The following is a 20,411-nucleotide window of genomic DNA, read 5'->3' on the forward strand; positions in this document are numbered from 1 at the left end:
TATGCATAAACAACCCGTCCGTTGCAAAAATAACAATCGACAAGCAAAATATAAATAAAACTAAAACCTAAACTAACCTATAAAAACTAGTCGAAAAACCCACCCCGCATCGCTCCCGAAGTCCCGACGCAAAGGTGCCCATCATGCATGCTCGCTGAACCGCGATGGACAACCTAAAATATATATAAGCCTAGATTAAATTGTATCAACAGGTTCAAACGAAGAGTCACGTGATCTCATCCATATGCCGGATCCAACTGGTTAAATTAGCCAGCTAATTAGTTAGCGGTATAACCAGATGACTGAACGTCGCGTAGTCATTTAGTTAATTTGGACATTGATGATTCGGTTAGGTGATAATCTTAACTACATTTTACTAAATTAAACTTGTCTAAAACAATAAAAATTAAAAAATATATATATAAACTTGAACATATAAAAAAAAATACAAAAGTTAGTCACCGGGCCAGATTCGAACCCGTAACACTCGTTTAGCAGTCCGCGTCTTAACCCGCTGGACCAGACGGACGAAATTAGCGACCATATTCTGCGTCGAAAGAAAAACGCATGAAAACTCGAAAACACGCGTTTTCCCAAACATAAGACTAATCCAGATAGATTGTATACCCCCAAATACCCCCATATACCAAATTTCAGCGAAATCGTCAGAGCCGTTTCCGAGATCAGAGAAATATATATATATATATATATATATATATATATATATATATATATATATACACAAGAATTGCTCGTTTAAAGGTATAAGATATATAGTTCATGTCATCCACGATGACGCGCGGATTTAACAAATCTAATCTTTAATTACATGACAATCTCGTATTCTCGTACTCGCACGCGTCTTCTAGAATCACTCGATCTGTAGACGTGACAGTCTGACGTCAAACCGAAGGCACAAACACCGTGGGCGTTCGTCTCGCCAGGCTTATTTATACACTTAAATAGGTACCTAAGCACTAAGAGAATAAATATAAACACCTTTTGACTGAAAAGCTTTTTCACATTAAAGCTTTTGTTGATACGATGTTAAATGCCACCTGTCCTTTAAGAATATACAAAGGCTGATATAGAAAGTATACACGGTTTTTTAAAACTCCGTTGACTGCGGGGGACGGCTAAGTACATTTAAGGATACTGAATGGCATTGTTTTTTTTTTTGCTTTTTTCGTAACAAGTAATTCATAGCATTCTTGTAACACGGGCATTCAAGCGCTGGTGGCCTATCGGTATATAAGAGCGTGCGACTTGCATAAGAGAGGACGCGGCCCTGGCTCGTACCAATGAGTTTTTCGGAACTTATGCATGAAATATCATTTGATATTTATCAATTTTCGGTAAAGGAAAACATCGTGAGGAAACCGGACTAATCCCAAAAAAGCCTAGTTTAGCCTCTGGGTTGGAAGGTCCAATGGTAGTCGCTTCTAGTAGTCGTAGTCGTAAGAACTAGGGCCTACGCTAATTCTTGGGATTAGTTGCCAAGCGGACCCCAGGCTCCCATGAGCTGTGGCAAAATGCCGGGACAACGCGAGGAAGGAAAAGAATTGTAATACGGAGATTATTATTTCAATCCACCCAAACAATTGAAAACTATGACATTTCGAATATCGATCGTTTTGTTCATGGGCACACAACGATAATTGAATTGTCTTTTCGTTTTCCTCCTAAATCATAAAAAAGTAATTTTTTTAAAAGGCGGTTTTATTGCTTAATATCGTAGTCAAGTGAACCATTTATAAGGCATACCGGTGTCCGAAATTGTGCAAAATTGAACCCTAGCATTTTGAATTACAGTTTAAAACCTGGTAGAAATATATTCCCTCGGTCTTATAAAGTTTTCCAAGCGTTTTGATGGTTTCTAATAATTTCTCATTTCTTTCTTTGCACCCTTTGTTTTCATCACCGTTACACAATATATACAGTAGACATCAGTAGGTATAATACATGAACCCGGGTGTGGCAAAAGATAAAATTTACAGAACAGTTATTTCAAAGCATAATTATCAATATCAGTTTTAAAATAAACAGAGTATGTAAACATTATCAGAATAGTAGGAAAATATGTGCATATAATATACTTGTATGTATAATATTTATAATATTAGACCGTTTCTTACCGTGTATTAAATAATAAACGATTAATCTTTATCTTGCTTATGACGAAATGAGCCACCAACGCAAAAGCTATAATGACACGAGCCATCAAACAATCATTAACTGTAATGGCATTACTAAAGAACCTTTCTAATGGGATGACTGGGAATACTTAATTTACTTTTTCATCACACTTGCTCGAAAAGCTTCTTCATGCAGGTGTACTGAAGGACAAAGGCCAATATTGTTCCCGCGGGAGTTATAGATTGTGAAAAGTGTAGACTCTGCCGAGGCGGCGCACTCGGGCGAGGAAAACGCGCGCGCTGCCTCGGCCGAGGCACGTCTACACTGGCCGTATTGTGCGTGAGGAAATTGCCTCGCGCGAATGCTCGCTATGTGTGGACCAGGTTATTCACCGGCAGGAAGACTACCATGAGTAAGGTCTACTCACCAGCTACACACACCGTCCCCAAAATGACGGCCACCTGACCACCCCACCAGTCGGTGGGGAAGCGACCAGCGACAGCCGCCGCAGCCGAGAGGCGGTAGCGGCCCCTCATACCTCCTCTAGGAGGTACGGGGGGTATCGACAGATCACTCACACGAGTAAGGTCTAGTATTATTTGGCTGCGGTTTTCTGTAAGGAGGTACTTCCCTAGTTGGACTCTGCTCTAGATCTGGAATGACATCCGCTGTCCTGTGCCCTACCACACAAAGTGAGATGATATTCCCATTGCCCCATACCTCTCTTTTGGAGGTTGTTTAAGGACATACCAAGGACCTATTTAAACCGGGTAGTAGGAATTCCCACGCGGTCAGAGACAAACCAAGCTTTAAAAAATTAAATTATAAAACAACTTGCCCATATAACATAAATTTAATGCATCTCGGTCATTAGCTACTGTAGGTACCCCGTTTTTACTGCTCCGTACCCAAAAGGTAAAACGGGACCCTTTTACAAAGACTCCGCTGTCCGTCCGGCCGTCCGTCTGTCACCAGGCTGTATCTCATGAACCGTGATAGCTAGACGGTTGAAATTTTCACAGATGATGTATTTCTGTTGCCCCTATAACAACAAATACTAAAAAGTATGGAAACCTCGGTGGGCGAGTCCGACTCGCGCGTGTCTGGTTTTTTTAATCATTAGAATATTTCTAACCTCAAACGTTGTGGTAATTAACTTCTTCTACCGAAATGCTAGGATTCCCATGATATCTAAATAATACTGCGGCACAATAATATGTAAAGCCCGACCAGAAATGTATGATCATTGTCAAGAGGGCGCTGTTATTCACATGTATAAGGTGACAGTTCAGTTTAGTATGAAAAATTTAGTTGATCATATATTGCTGGTCAGGCTTTAAACAACACTATAATTCAGAGCATAGTTAATAATAATAATAAAACCTTGTTTATTTCCATAACTCAATTACAGTTGAATTCCTTTAAAGTAGTCAAGTATTAATGTTTATTGAGCTAAAGATCCCATTACACCTTTACCCAAGATTGGGTAAAGGTGTCTTCCTATTTCTTCCATAATTTTTTATTTATTTCCTATTGAATCCAATTTTTGCCTACCGCTTCTAATAGGTCATCGGACCACCGTTTGTAAGGTTTCCCTGTTTTTCTTTTGGCTGGCAGTGGACCTTTCATAGTTGTAGCTAATGAGGTCCATCTGTTGTCTGTGTATCTTGAAATGTGACCTGCCCATTGCCGCTTTAGTTTGCCAGTGCATAGTTACTAAGATTTAGTTTAATTTATTAATTCTCATCAACCCGGATCGATTGACACCATTTTAATAAAAACTTGTCCACTAGCCTAATTTTAAGTATGCATATATTTAAATTATGTTAAATATTCATACCCAGGGCTGGCTTGCACCAATGTCAGTACGAGGGAGATGCATTGTTAGTCAGTTTACGCAGTCGCTTGGGAATATGTCAGTGTCAAACTCGTGGTAAGGGTTCATAAATATAAAATTTACATATTAATGAAGATGATAATTTCAGGAGCGTTCGAGTGTGTAATGTTTCTCGGCGGACGCTTGTGATAATAAATAATAGGTTAGAATAGAATAACATTGATTTGTATAACACAGATGATACAAAGGGTCTTAATAGACGGATAGACTCTGTGTTTTGCCTATGGGCGTACAAAATTTTTCCTTAACTGACTTGAAACTAATTAAGTTTAGTTATAATAGATTATTAAATTATTAACATAATGGAAAGCAAAAAAAAAAACATTTTATTAATACAATTCATAAAATTAAATAAGAGTAGATATCAAAATCAATTCAAGAAACAACATATAATTCAACTCAATTAATCGAATATAGAAATAAAAAAGTTTACAATTAGATTTAAATGTGCTGTTAATGCTTTATGTTGTTAGTGTTCCAATTTGTGCCGCTTTGGCATTAGCTGTAAGGTGCGATTTGTTATTTAAATAAATAAATAATAAAATAATAATAAATAAATATTATAGGGAAATGCTTACACAATATGACTAAGTCCCACGGTCATTTCAAGAAGGCTTGTGTTGTGAGTACTCCGACAACGATATAAAAGATAAGATAACAGTAACGTTCGACACATAAGGAGAAGGACGACCTTAAGTACACTGAAGGAAATTATATGGTTTTATACTTCAAAATTGAACCTTATGATAGTGCATAAAGGCTGGTTATAGCTTGTTTCTATATTTCTGATAACCTTTTATGGTTCTTGCATGTCTACACTAAATGAACATATAATTGTATTTTATGCAGGTAATTAGCATTTTATTGTAAAAAGAACTGATAAGACATTTTCATTCTCTCAAGTTAAAGTCAAACATTTAGCAAAGTAAAATTCAGATTTGACAACTATTTCTGAAATATGTTCGAATTAGATTTATATTATCGTTAAGTTCTTTAACGTTGAATTTTCTTAATTTAAAAACTAATGAAGAACGGCCAACGGCCATAGTCACGGAATATGAAAGGTTGTACAGTCAAAAAAATTAATTTGTGTACAATTTCGTACCATTGTTAACCTATATACTTACCTTACTCCTTGGTTACCTCATTAGTACTATTCTCACTGTGACAAAGTACGAAATGGTACGAAACTTAAATTCCTACCTACCTTACTAATTACAGGTAGTTAATAGACTAATTACATTAGAAATGTACTCAGAGTAGGTACGCTGTTTTTAATTGGTGTCGTGACCAGGATAATTAATTGATTTCATTGTTTTCTCGCTATATTTTGTTTATAATTAGTATACGGTCAATACGGGTAAGTGTGACTATCACTATTGGGGCCTGTTTACACATTGTTTTCATTGCGAATTCATACACTTGATACTTGCTTCTTGCGTTCATTTCATGGTGAGAAACAGAGAATCTCATTGTTTTTTATAATTTTTAGATAATTAGGTTAGAAGGGTCTGGGAGACATATAAAAACTCAAAAATGCCGTTTTAGCAAATTTCATCGAAATCGTTAGAGCTGTTTCCGAGATCCCCGAAATATATAAATATGCAAGAATTGCTCGTTTAATAAAATTTAACAAAATAGGCAAAATATAGTCCTTCGATGACAGAGAAACCTATTAGAAATGTACAGTCAAGCGTGTACCATTATTACAAATTGTGTGACGCGAGTGTCGCAAGTCCATCTCCCACTTGGCCGGTTTTTTCTCTAAAGATAGGACACTTACCACAAGGAATTTCGTACTTGACCCGCCTGTTTCTTTTCTATCTCTATTGTACGCGCGTAATTATTTTGCTGTCCCACTCGCACAGTAACATTGACAGCAATGGCATCATAGGCGGGTCAGAAACATTAATTAAAGCCCAACTAGAAAATATATCATCATTGTCAAGAGAGCTCTGTTATTCTCATGTAATAGGGTGACAGTTCAGTTTATTATGAAAAATTTGGTTGCAACGAAATTCCGCAATATGGCGCGTGCGATAAAAATAGGCACAGGCGGGTCAATGTACGAAATCCCTCGTGCTAAGCGTCCTTTATAATCGAGATATCAGTGATTGGTTGTAACTGTGTTTTTGTATTTCAGTCGTGGTCCCTAGTCGGCATTGTGTTCATGATAGCCGCCGGCCTCATCATGTTCACATACAAGGCCACCGCCTTCAACCTGCTCGGCTTCAACTTCCTCCTGGTGGCGTCGTTCGCCGGGGGTCTTCGGTGGACGTTCGCCCAGTTGCTGATGCAGCGGGCGAGACTCGGGCTGCATAATCCGGTGGACATGGTGTTCCATGTGCAGCCGTGGATGTTTCTGTCGCTGCTGCCCTTCGCCCTGCTGTTCGAAGGTCAGTATATTACTTCGAAGAAGATCGTTTAGCTCTTCATCTTGGTCACATACAAAGCAACCGCCTTCAACCTGCTCGGCTTCAACTTTCTCCTGGTGGCGATCTTCGGTGGACGTTCGCCCAGTTGCTGATGCAGCGGACGAGACTCGGGCTGCATAATCCGGTGGACATGGTGTTTTATGTGCAGCGTTGGATATTTCTGTCGCTGCTCCCCTTCGCCCTGCTGTTCGAAGATCAGTGTATTACTTCGAAGAGGATCGTTTAGCTCCTTATGATGGTCTGATACAAAGCAACCGCCTTCAACCTGCTCGGCTTCAACTTTCTCCTGGTGGCGATCTTCGGTGGACGTTCGCCCAGTTGCTGATGCAGCGGACGAGACTCGGGCTCCATAATCCGGTAGACATGGTGTTTTATGTGCAGTCATGGATGTTTCTGTCGCTGCTGCCCTTCGCCCGAAGGTCAGATAACTTGAAAATATAAAATTGTTTGGATTTCAAGGGTGCAACGCTTTTTTAAATGTTTAATCCATCATGCTAATATTGATACCGATCGTGTCATTCACAACGACGCCTGGCTTGACTCGTATTGTCATATTATCAAAGGTTAGATTTGATAAATCTGCGCGTCATTATGGGTGACACGATCTATACCCAAGCAAGTAAAGGAGTACAAAATTGATGCGAGCGTAGAGAGTTGTTTGAAAAGTGCAATCTTGAACTTTGCGAGGGTTAAACAAACTTTAATACCGAGTGAAGTATGGAATTTTTTACCACACCAATGCAAAGAAAATACTAAATGTAAACTATAAAACGTTACGAATTCAAATAAAATATAAATAATCACCATACTTTTATTACTTAATTTTGTTTAAAGCAGAATTTGTTTATTAGGTACAGTCAAGGTATTAAATATCGACACGGACAGAGTGCCAATAATATGTATACACGACCTTATTGCCTTTACTGTAAGGTAGTGTAATATATTTTTGACACTTTGTACGTGTATATATTTAATACCTTGATTGTACCTAAATAAAAGTAAGCATCATTTCCTTCGAAACTCAAACGAGCGTAATAATTGGTGACTGCTAAACAACGCTAACATTAATTCCAGGTCTATCCTGCTTCGAGTACCTGCTGTCCCTGTCGCAAGGGGCGCTAGTGCCGACGCTGATAAAGGTGTCTGGTGGCGCCACCATCGCGTTCCTCATGGAGATCTCTGAGTTCCTCGTGGTGACCTACACCTCTAGCTTGACGCTGTCCATAGCGGGTATATTTAAGGTCAGTTTCATCATATAGTTCGTTTTTTAGCATTAAAAAGGTCTTGACGTGTCTATATATTAAAAAAAAATATTTAAAAAAATAAGTCACTGAAAATATGTAACAATTATAAATCAATAATATCTGGGAGACCGAGCTTTGCTCCGAAAACATATTGAAACTCAAAAATGCGCGTTTTCCTTTGGGAAAAACCTAGCTAGATCGATTTTTAGCTCCCTAAAACCCCCATATAGCAAATTTCATCGAAATCGTTAGAGCCATTTCCGAGGTCCCCGAAATATATACAAGAATTGCTCGTTTAACGGTATAAGATACGATTACTTACATTTTGCTTTCATAATTTATAAACTTAAGTAGCAATATAAACTTATTCTTATAACCGGACAAGTGCGAGTCGGACTCGCCCACCGAGGGTTCCGTAATTTTTAGCATTTATTGTTATAGCGGCAACAGAAATGAATCATCTGTGAAAATTTCAACTAGCTATCACGGTTCATGAGATACAGCCTGGTGACAGACGGACGGACAGCGGAGTCTTAATAATAGGGTACCCTTTGGGTACGGAATAGGTCATCTAATTAAATGATTTCGGTAGACTGCCCTCTTATTTTAATAAAGTATTTTTTATTAATATTTCTAGCTTGTCCACTCGTTCGTCCTTCTATAAGTTTTAATAATTCCTGTGGAAATCTATTCAAGATACTCGGTAACATGCACTTCCACACTCTTTGCCCGTATACATTGTTTGTTTTTGCAACTTCATCTATCTGTTATTGACATTTGGAGAACCTTTACACCTCCAAATCTTATTAATGTCATTATTATTGTGTATTATTATTTTTCTCAGACCGTGGGGACCTTATACATCTCCAAACTTAATGTATTAACCGTGGAGACTATACGTCTCTGTCATACTGTATAATATATTTGACTTGGTACATACTAGTTATGTATTCTGTAGCATTAGTTTATGAGACTGCTAGTTTAACAGTCCAGACGCGGTTTATTTATTTAGTATAAATTTTATTTTGACACTTGGAGAGACTTTACACCTCCAAATTTTATTAGTATTAGTACTCTGACATTGGGGACCTTTTACATCTCCAGATTTAATGTATTTTTAACCATAGAGACTATACATCTCTATTGTATTGTAGTAATTATTTATTTTAAGATTATTATAATGTAATGTTTACCCAGGTATTGGCTGTTGTATTTATAAATGTTGTTATGTATTTTTCATGTCACTATATGATGTTACTATAAATGTTGTATTGACTTGTAAAAGAGCCCTTGAGGCCTACTTGCAGAATAAATTTTTGAATTTTGTAAAAATATATCTGTTTCTGATTTTCAGGAGATGTGCATTCTAGTCTTGGCCGTGGAAGTGAGCGGGGACCGACTGAGCGCGATCAACGTGGCCGGCCTCGGCGTGTGTCTCCTGGGCATCATCGGACACATTGTACATAAGGTGGACATATACATAAACATGCATTCTACGGCAGTTTTTTTTTATACTAGATGTATGATAAAATCTTTCATATTTTACAATGGGTACGGTGACAGATTGTTGTAGCGGCAACAGAAATACATCATATGTGAGAATTTCAACTGTTCATGAGATACAGCCTGGTGACAGACGGACAGACAGACAGACGGATCAACGATTTTACGTAAAAACTACGTCTACGCCAAATCTTGGGATTAGTTGTCAAGCGGACCCCAGCCTCCCGTGAGCCGTGGCAAAATGCCGGGACTACGCTAGGAAGAAGAAGAATAAACGATTTTACGTAAAAATATTTGGATATGTTTTCTAAGACTCCATTATCGAACTGTTAATGAGATAGAGCTTGGTGACAGACGGACGGACAGCGGAGTCTTAGTAATAGGGTCCCATTTTCTTCTTTGGGTACGGAACCCTAAAAAGGACTGTACAGGTCAGGTAGATCCTGGACTTGCAGGCGTCCGTAGGCAACGGTGGCTACTTACCATCCGGCGGACCGTATGCTTGTTTGCCTTCAGCGTGGTATAAAAAATTGATCTGTAGGGCTAAGATGGTCGGCTCTTTATCATTTGTCACCATGTCTGTCACGTTCTAACAAGTAAGTGCGAAAGTGACGGGCATAGTGACAAGCGATAAAAATGGAACCATGCTGCCACTGCTCTTACCAAATTTGTATATAAATGTGACATTATCTATGAAAAGGGACCTTATTGTCGGTGGCGCTTATGCCATTTTCAACGATGCTCCCATATTATAAACAACGCCGCGCTACGCAGTGCGGCGTAAGCGCCATCGACAATAAGGTCCCTTTTCATAATAACACAAGCCTAGGTTCTTAGCTACTCTAGCGCTACTCTGGAGAGATTTGGAACTATTATTTAGATATTGTCACAAATTATTTCTCTCACAGGTCCTTTTCATAAAATCCGTAACGGGCGCTGTGCCATTAGACGACGACTTTCAACCCGTCGGCCGCTCCCGGACGCCCAAGGGCGGCGGCGAACCCCTCCTCGAGGGTAAGTGGACGCACCCGAGCGACGACAGCGATGTCGATGCTAATGTGGTACTGTTTGAGGTGCTGCAGAGAAGAGACGGGAGGTAGGGAGGTCTGCTAGATAAAAATATTGAGCAACTTTCACAAGTCAATGCAACATTTGGAGATAATATCGCCGTTGTGACTACTTATGACTTGTGGAAGAGCGCTTTTGTGTGATAATATAGTACATTGTGCAACGAGGGGGGTAAGTGAAATTTTGGATACGAATTAAAGACCCTAGTTTGCAATATTCTTACCCCCGAAGTTACACGCAATGTTTTTCATCACACTTGCGAAGAAAAAATAATTCTTAAATACGGTGATATATCAAACATTCGTCCGCCATTTTGTAATTTCTTGACAGGTTAGCATCGAGGGCACAGACCTATTCGGCATTCGAATAAATTAAACGGCTGTTAAATCAAACTAATTATTTCATTTTAAACATAAACAAAAATATTAAACAATAAACGTCAGTATTTTAAAAGTAAAACTCATTTATGCTACTTGCTTTATATGAATAAGTGACATAATAAAAAAAAATTATAACTCCCGCGGGAACAAAATAGGCCTTTGTCCTTCAGTACATCTGCATGAAATAAGAACTTTTTCGAGCAAATGTGATGAAAATATATAAGCAGTGGTGCTGCTTTGATTGTCGAAAAGTATCGTCAAAGGGCCCACTTATTAACAGCCCGACGGACCTACCGCGAACCACGTTCGACGTGTTGCCTCTCTATCGCACTTATAAATTCGTACGTAAGTATGACAGAGAGGCAGCACGTCGAACGTGGTTCGCGGTAGGCCCTCGGACATAGAAGTTTTTGTGGCAAAATAAAGTAATTGACAAAATTAAATATCGACATGTCTATTATCGATGTTACCTTAGCGTGATATACATTTTTAACATTGTATAAAAATATAGCTACCGCGAAATACACAACACGTTCGATATCTTCTTTGATAACCCTATTGGTAGTTTTCTTATTTTTTGACACTGTATTCTACAGGTTACGTTTTTATTTTTAAATACTTTATATATGTAATAAATAAATTATGATCGCATTTGTAATTGATATGTATTCTTGAAATTTCCCGGTAAATTACAGCAAGTAGAATTTACATCTTTTAATTATTAATCTATGACTGACTTATCGATGTTATTATTTGTCGATGTTTCATTTTCTCAAGCACTCGTTTTTGCCACAAAAACTTCTATGTCTGGTTCTAACTGACAGGCCGATGCCGTCCGTCGGACTGTTAATCAGTGGACCCCTTTAGTATTTTGAATGGTGCAGACGAGATTTTAAAGAGAGATATGTACTTATAAGTTATAAGTATTATATAACTGTATTATGGTAAAAATCATAGCAGAAGTAAGACTCTTTGGCCGAAAACCGCGCAAGTGACATTAAAACTGTCAATGTTTAAGTGGACGCACCGTCAAGGATAAGTGGACGCACCCTCGAGGCTAAGTGGACGCAAAAAATAGGAGGTAGGAAGCGGATACTACCTCTTTTGGTCTATAGGTCTACCGATTAACTGAGACGGTTGGTAAGAAGTTATGGTCAGGTATTCATTTGAATGCATAAAACGGATGTAAGGTCACTCAGGGCAATTGCAACCATGGGACCAATGCAACTATTTACTCTAATAATACAAAAAGTAATGAGCTAGCCTCTTGTATTCATGATATACTTTCATCAGTCATTATAATTCTCATTATTACTCACTTCTTAAGAGTGCATTTGCCCCATAGTTACAACTGTCCAATAGTTGCAATTATCCCACAGTTGCAATTGTCCTGGCTGACCTTATACTACATTAAGTAAATGAATAGTATATTACGATCCAAGTGCAAAAAGTTGAGAAATCGCGACGAGTAGCGATACATTAAAACACGACAGAAGGGAGTGTTTTAAAACAACACTAGTTGCAATTACCTTTTCGCACGTGTAATATACAACGTTTTACAGTATATATGGTCCTTTAAATTTTCAACATACACACGTATAGTCCTAGTTACCGCACTGTGCGAATAGGTAATTCACAACTCGAGTTGATTTAAAACACTCCCTTTGGTCGTGTTTGAATCTATCGCCACCCGTCATGAATTTCCTACTTTTCGCACTTGTATCCTAATGTAAACTAGTTTTAGCCAAAAACTCCGCTACCTTCTGCAAGAAGACCGAACAATTTCTATACCAAACGCCTGAGAGAAGTCATAGAATATAATTAGAGTTGTGTGAAATATATGTCGGCGGCCGGTCGTAATATCCGCCAGATCATAAAATTCCTAGGCATATCGTGAAAATTAAAAATCATCGTCTCGTTCCTTGAGTCGACGGAGCCCTGCTACGCGGGGCTCCTGTTTGTGGATAGTTTTCCCTTCGAGCGTCTGAAGCAGCCTACCGAAACTATCCTACCTGCCTATTGGTTTAGTGTGACTACCGTCAAAACATTACACAGGAACATTACAATCGGGCGGATATTACGATCGGCCACCGACATAAACAAGAGTTCGATCAGAATGTATAGGTAATGGTGGTATTGTAACCCCCTTATTCATAAACGTGTACTAAAGTTACGATGCCGTTGATCACCGTTTGTCCCTTTCCATTATACCAATACGTCGGAAAGGGACAAACGATGATCAGCGGCATCGTAACTTTAGTACAAGTTTATGAATAAGGGGGTTAATGTTTAGAGCGGTGCAAATCACCTCGTCACGGCACAAATAGGTTGAGCTTTGTACAGTCGCCATCAGATATATCGGAGCGGCCAAGGTGTTCACAAATATCTGAACAGAGCCTCTATTATCAACACTTTAAGTATATTTTTAGGTTTCCGTATCCAAAGGGTCAAACGGGACCCTATTACTGAGACTCCGCTGTCCGTTCGTCCGTCCGTCTGTCACCAGGCTGTATCTCATGAACTGTGATAGTTAGCCAGTTGGAATTTCCACAGATTATTTAGTATTTGTTGTTATAGCGGTAACTGAAATAACCGCTATAACAACAAATACTAAAAACAGAATAAAATAAATATTTCTTTCCGATCTCGAGGTTCTCATCCAATCACTGAAGTTAAGCAACGTCGGGCGGGGTCAGTACTTGGATGGGTGACCGTCTTTATAGATAATGGTACGGAACCCTTCCTGTACGAGTCCGACTCGCACTTGTCCGATTTTTTTTATATTTTTGAGCACTTTGCTTAGATACTATGGCAACTTTACCTACGTGGTAAATACATATATAATACGGTTTCAATAATAAACCGGTTTTAAAAGTTCGAAACCGGTTTATTAATACAGAAAACTGGGTAGGACGTAGCCACGTATGCTAACGTTGAAAAGTAAAAATGTAACCTAATTGCAGACCGAATGAAGAGAGACGTTATTATTTCCATACATTATTGTTATTAATGTCTATTTATCCTATAGTATGTGTTTTGAAATTGTTAACATTCCTTCGTTGTTATTAATTATTATTTAGTACGTCTAAAATAAAACTTTGTTATCATTTGGTCACCTCAACATCGTGAAATCAATACTATATAATGAAAATTAGTTATATAAATGTAATATGTTAATCTGTCTGTGTCACGCTTTTACCGCTGAATCTATTTAGATTAAATTTGGCATGAAGATACATTACAATCTCACTAATCCGGCACTAATTCTGACACGAGCGCCGGATTACTGAAAAATTCGGATTACTGGGACTTATTTATAGCAAATCTGCTTATTACGTTGATGTGTTTTTTAGTATACATATATACTACTAATATACTAAATTCAAAGAAAATTGTACAGTTATTTGGATTTTAGACACTTATATTATAAATATATTCAAGAGTGATAATGTAAGCGCACATACTCATCACTTGCACTCCTTTTTTATTGCCGGAATATTGGGTGTACCGGTCCATCGTAGTGCCGGATTATCGAGATTTCACTGTAGTCTCTGTCCTGGGGAAGGACCTAGGATAATATCTCCCGGAAATCATCCTTTAAGGGGTTGAAAATGGGTGTGGCATTTACTATGGAAGTCGGATAGATCGTGTCATTAACGAAGACGCATGCCTTGACTTGTATTATCATATTGTTAAAGGTTAGATTTGACAAATCTGCGCGTCATCGTGGATGACACGAACTATATGTATATGAAAATAAGAATTCTACGCAGATGAAGTCGGACAGAAGCTAGTTTATATAAGTTTTAATTTAGACGTACCTTTAAGTATTTTGTATACTAAGTGTTTTACACTTTTTACACTTTTCCTATGTCTAACATTCCAATATAAACCCTAACTTAAGATTTGATGTTTCTAATTTTTATACAGTTAGCTATTATGGTTATCGTAAAAAATAAACAGTTATTGATTGTATAATTTATAGACGAGGCGTCAAGAAAAAATGTGCGACATAGATAGCTTGAAAAGATGGCGGCGTGCCATTGATATCTTTTGTGTATGTGTCTGCGGCCGATCGTAAGATCAGGCAGATCGGAATTTTTCTAGGCGTATCGTGAAACGTGAAAATCTTTTGTCTCTTTCCGTTAGTCGACGAAGCCCCATATTCCTGGACAGTTTGCCCTTCGGCCATCTAAAGCAACCTAACGAACCTATCTATTGGTTTAATGTGACTACCGTCAAAACATTACACCAGGAACATTACGATCGGCCGCCGACATATGGAAGGTATATGTTACTAAAGCGTCCAGCTGTAAGCTATAAATAACAGTACCAAATCTCTCTAGAGTGGCGCTAGAGTAGCAAGAGGGTATTAAATGACTTGAAAATTTAATTGAATATCTAGTGATGCTCTGACTTTAAATCGGCATATTTATCAATTATCAACATACCTACAAAAATGTAATAATTTTAAATTCAGTATCGAATTTTTTAGTAATTTTTAGAGCAAAGTAGGCACATTCGGTAATTCATAAACCGGATTTAAATAACCGGTTATTTTCGGGAATGGAATCCATAATATATCCAAAAATAGTTGGGAATTTTGTAAAATTTCGTCACACAATGGAATATACTAAATTGTATGTGAATTTAATTTTGCTGGTTGACATTACCAAAGATTACCAGCGGCATTATCAAAGTTCATTTGATAGAAAATGCCAATCAACATGGGTGTATCTCGCCTAAGACGACCTCTACCCCATACAAACGTAATCCTCATTTTCCTCTATTGGATATTGATATTATCGAAAATATTGCACAATCTGTTATATACTCAATACTCAATATCTTTATTGTTCATAAGGAAAAATCCGTGCAGTAGTGGATACACAGTATCTATAAAATCATATCAAATTAAAACAAAAAAATTGATAATAAAATTAATAAATGACACAAAATTAAAATGGATGGTTCATTTCGATTAGAATAATAATGAATTATTACAATGAATTAATACAACACATCAGAAAATTCAACAAATAATAATAACAGCCCAAAACAATAAAAATAAAATGAGTGTGATTATCCGTCTAAATTAATCGAATACTTATCTTGCCAAAGTATTTTAACCATAGCTATGCCTCTTTGTATGACTTTTTTGTTTGAGTTTGAAGCGAAAAAAAAATGCGAAAAAAAGCGAAAAATATATATCAAAACGCGTAAAAATATTTTCGATAAGGCTAATATTTAGAGAGGAAATGGGAACTACGTTTGTATCATAGAGATATACGTTCAGAAAGAGTGTCACTCCATACATCAGTTTTCTTACCAAAACGCGTGTTATTTCATATTCGACATCTGGCGTCAAATAGCGGAATTTATCAATACTGCTAGTTGATAATAGATGTCGCGACAAACGAAAACTCTAATGCTCAACAATTTTCAGCTAATATTATAATCATATAATAATAAACTCTATTTTCAACTCTTTCTGATTGTAATATTAGTTGTAAATTGATTTGGTAATACATTTTTCGTCCGTCGCGACATCTGGGCGACTACCGGGAAAATTGAAATTCGTCAATTGCGGGCATTTTTCTCTGTCACTCTAATTACGTTTTAGTGAGAGTAAAAGAGAAAGATCCCCGCAATTTGCGAATTTCGATTTTCACACGTACACTTACGTACGAATTTATGTGTGCGACAGAGAGGCAACACGTCGAACGCGGTTCGCGGTAGGCCCTCTGGTATCTCGTAGCGGTACGATAAATTCACTTGACGTTAGATGTCGACTACGGAATAACTCGCGTCTTGGTAAGAAAACTAAGTTACACTCTTTCTTTACGTAAGTATATTATGGGTGTCGCCTGTAACACGAGCAATAAATTTAACTGTAGGTTGCACTCCTCAAACTTACCAACATTTGTTCAGCGATTTCTGAAAATTATGAATTCTTTAGACTTCCTATTTTTCATACAAATTAAATATTACCTTCAATGTCATCAGTGTAATTGACGTTTATTGTCACGCTTTAAACAACAAAATTCGCAATACATTGCGTCTTAGAATAAACTACGCATTCACTGCCAGCAACCCGCCAGGCGGGCGCTCAGTCCGTAGTCGCTTTTCGCTACATACGCATTTTCCCATGTTATCGGCTACGCTCGTAGCGCGTAGCACGCGCTGGCACTGAATGTGTTAGTGTTCCGTAAAACCACCCAACTATAGTCCAAAACTCCCAACTATGGTCCACAAATAAACTCAATTTTTCTCGTTCAGGTGTGTATTTTACTATATTTTAGTAGTTCTAAGGCAAAGTATGTTTATAAATGGAAGGTAAAACTAGGATTAAACCACAAGGAACATTGGTATAGATACTTAATTTCCTTTTGAACTTGTGGACCATAGTTGCAGTATTGGACTATAGTTGGGTAGTTTTACGGTTCTAAAAATCAAAATAAAAGTTATTTTAAAAGAGCTGGACTAATGTTGGTCAGTTTGAGGAGTACAGCCTACAGTTCAATTGTTTGTTCCTGTTACAGGCCACACCCAGTATATATACGTGATTTCGTCCCTTTTTCTCTTAAAAGAGGTTGAGAGCAGTATGTAAATATGTGAATACATAGTACATAATGTGAATTCTTCATCACAACTTGTATGAAACTTTTCACATTCTCCCGTGTACAGTAGACGTAAACATCTATACGGCTGGGAGTTCTGAAATATCTATACATCCTCGATAATCATGACGTTCATATCAATACTATAGAACTAGAACTACTGTCTTAGATATTATAGCTTGGAGGATTTAACAACTGGAGTCGCCTTTAAGAGCTTACCCCTCTGTCGATAACATCGGCCAATGGTCATATGTACTTTATGGACTGACGTTTATCTGACATGGCTATATGTATGTTACTTAAAACCCTTCCCCAAAAATCGGCAGACTGTTTTGTGAAGAAAATGACAAACAAGGCGTCTCCAGTTAAATCTTCCAAGTGCTGGGTTGTAGAGGCCTGTACCCCTAGTGTAAATTTAATCGACATCATAACGTGACGAACGCGTTTGCGTTAAGTCTCATTTTGTATAGGATTTTGAGTTTCCAAAACGTCCCGCTTGGCGCGCTCTTTCTAAATCACATACAAAATGAGACTAAACGCAAACGCGTACGTCACGTTTCGAAATCGAATTTATTTACACTAGGGGTACTGTTTAAAAACTGATTTAAACCGATTTTTGTACCACAATTTGTATTTATTATTTAGAGTAGAGAGGAATTTAATACTTTTGTAACTAATATCAAGCAGATATTTTTGAATTCTTTGTCGTCTAACCTGCTTCCGTATTGATGTATTTTTTTTTACTTAAAATGAGACTAAATTAGCTGTAGTAACTATTTAGGTTAATCCGTGGGTAAAACTGAAAGTTTCTGGAATGAGCCATTTAGAGGTCACGCAATGAAAATTGAAACTTATTGTCTATTTTTAGATACAATTTGTTCGGTGATTATTTGTATTTTAGGAATGCTGTTTGTAAATTATATGTGAAGGCTTTTTAAGCTTTAACAAAAATTAAGATTGCAGGAACTTTCAGTATGAACTGAATATAGCGGTGGTTTCTTTCCTATGAATTATACTGTACTTCAAATAACTACTTACTTGTAATATTTACTAGTACTTCATCGCGAAACGTCGCGCGACCTGATTTGGAGTCGCGACAAGATGTGCTAGGATTTAATACTTAGATGCATGAAGTATCCATTTTGATACTGAAACCAGCTCCAACGATATAAATATTAATTTATAAAGCCTGCCTAGTAATATATGATCACGCGCCAATGCGCCATATTGCGGAATTTCATTAGAACTAAAGTTTTACATAAATCATGATAAACCGAATTGTCACCATATACATGAGAAAAAAGCCGCCCATGAAGGGTTCCGTACCATTTATGACGTATTAAAAAAAACTACTTACTAGAAGATCTCGTTCAAACCAATTTTCGGTGGAAGTTTGCATGGTAATGTACAGTCAGCGTCAAATAATTCGTAGCAGTCAAAGTGGCGAAATAGTTCGGTACACCATACTAAATATATGGTGTACCGAACTATTTGGCTACTTTGACTGCTACGAAGTATTTGACGCTGACTGTACATCATATATTTTTTTTTAGTTTTATCATTCTCTTATTTTAGAAGTTACAGTGTACGAAAATCTATCTGGAAAGCGTCTCTTCTTTAGTGAATTTGGTTGTTTTAGTATAAGTATTACTACTTCATGCATCTACGGTTTAAATACAAATTACTTACAACTTTTTTGTCCAGTACCCCTAGTGTAAATATTTTCGACAGCGAAACGTGACGTACGCGTTTGCGTTAAGTGTTATTTTGTATGAGATTTTTGACGTTCCAAAACGTCCCGCTTGGCGCGCTGTTCAAAAACCCATACAAAATGAGACTTCGCAAACGCGTACGTCACGTTTCGAAATCGAATTTATTTACACTAGGGGTACAGTTTTAAAACCACATTTGTAATATGAGTATTTTGGGCCCTATTTCATAAAATCACAAGTCTTAACCGGTAACACCGGTAAAGATCTCTAGTCACCGGCAAGTGCGAACACGCTTTACTTTTGCCAGTTTGTGAAATAGGGCCTTCGCAGTCTTCACACAGACGTGTGTGAACGAGATAGCAATATGCGTGTATATAGCGAGGTGCCGCTCGCACACGCGGACCCGCATATGGGAAGGCCGCTTTAAGTTTGACTTTTTTATTACAATCGTAATTTTATATAAATTGATACCGGTAACTTGTCTCTTGGGCGCCTATGGCGAACATCAACACCAAAATTTTGTGTATCTCCATCTCTATCGCTCGAATATGCAAAATAGAGTAGCGAATAGGCGATTTTGGTATGATGTTCGCGGTAGTTCCCGGATCATTGGACCAATGTGAAACTCCAGAGAAATGTAATATATTGTGTGTATTTGAAATACGAAATGCGTTTTTATTCCCAACCCTATATCTAGAGCCAGACCATGCTAAGTTAGCAACGATTTGGAAGCCCAGCCTGTGTAAGTGTTAAGTAGACGTCATAGTCCTACTCCCAGTGTCTGGGGGAGTTCCACAAGGGTCTATTCTAGGCCCCGTGTTATACAGCCTCTACAGCGCAGACATTGAAAAGAACATGCGTCATTGCAAATTCCATATATACGTCGATAATATCCATAATTATGTATCTTTTAAACCAAAAGATACGCAAATGGCTGTTGATAGTCTGAACTAATGAATAGTTTAGTACTCAATCCTACAAAATCTAAGTTTCTTGTGTCAGGTTCAAGAAAACAAGTGAACCGAATCAATGCACTAAACCCGAGCGCAAAAATTACAGTACCCCTAGTGTAAATATTTTCGACAGCGAAACGTGACTTACGCGTTTGCGTTAAGTGTCATTTTGTATGAGATTTTTGACTTTCCAAAACGTCCCGCTTGGCGCGATGTTCAAAAACCCATACAAAATGAGACTTAACGCAAACGCGTACGTCACGTTTCGCTATCGACTAAAATTACACTAGGGGTACAGAGTGTAAATTTATTCAATTTCGAAACGTGACGTACGCGTTTGCGTTTAGTCTCATTTAGTATGGGATTTAGACACAGCGCGCCAAGCGGAACGTTTTGGAAACTCAAAATCCCATACAAAATGAGACTTAACGCAAACGCGTACGTCACGCGTTACGCAATCGAA

At 37.8% G+C, this 20,411-nt stretch overlaps 1 protein-coding gene across 1 annotated transcript in view; it reads left to right on the plus strand.

Moving 5' to 3' along the window:
* Positions 1-19,663, plus strand: part of LOC133518823 (solute carrier family 35 member C2) — a 28,564-nt gene extending 8,901 nt beyond the window's left edge. The window contains exons 4-7 of the mRNA XM_061852594.1: positions 6,177-6,429; positions 7,543-7,709; positions 9,067-9,180; positions 10,124-19,663. Coding sequence (XP_061708578.1) covers positions 6,177-6,429; positions 7,543-7,709; positions 9,067-9,180; positions 10,124-10,315 — 726 coding nt within the window. The 3' untranslated portion in view covers positions 10,316-19,663. The remainder of the gene's footprint in view (positions 1-6,176; positions 6,430-7,542; positions 7,710-9,066; positions 9,181-10,123) is intronic.
* Positions 19,664-20,411: the final 748 nt, after the last annotated feature.

The sequence above is a fragment of the Cydia pomonella genome, chromosome 1 (genome assembly GCF_033807575.1).
Source record: "Cydia pomonella isolate Wapato2018A chromosome 1, ilCydPomo1, whole genome shotgun sequence".
NCBI classification, from domain to species: Eukaryota; Metazoa; Arthropoda; class Insecta; order Lepidoptera; family Tortricidae; genus Cydia; species Cydia pomonella.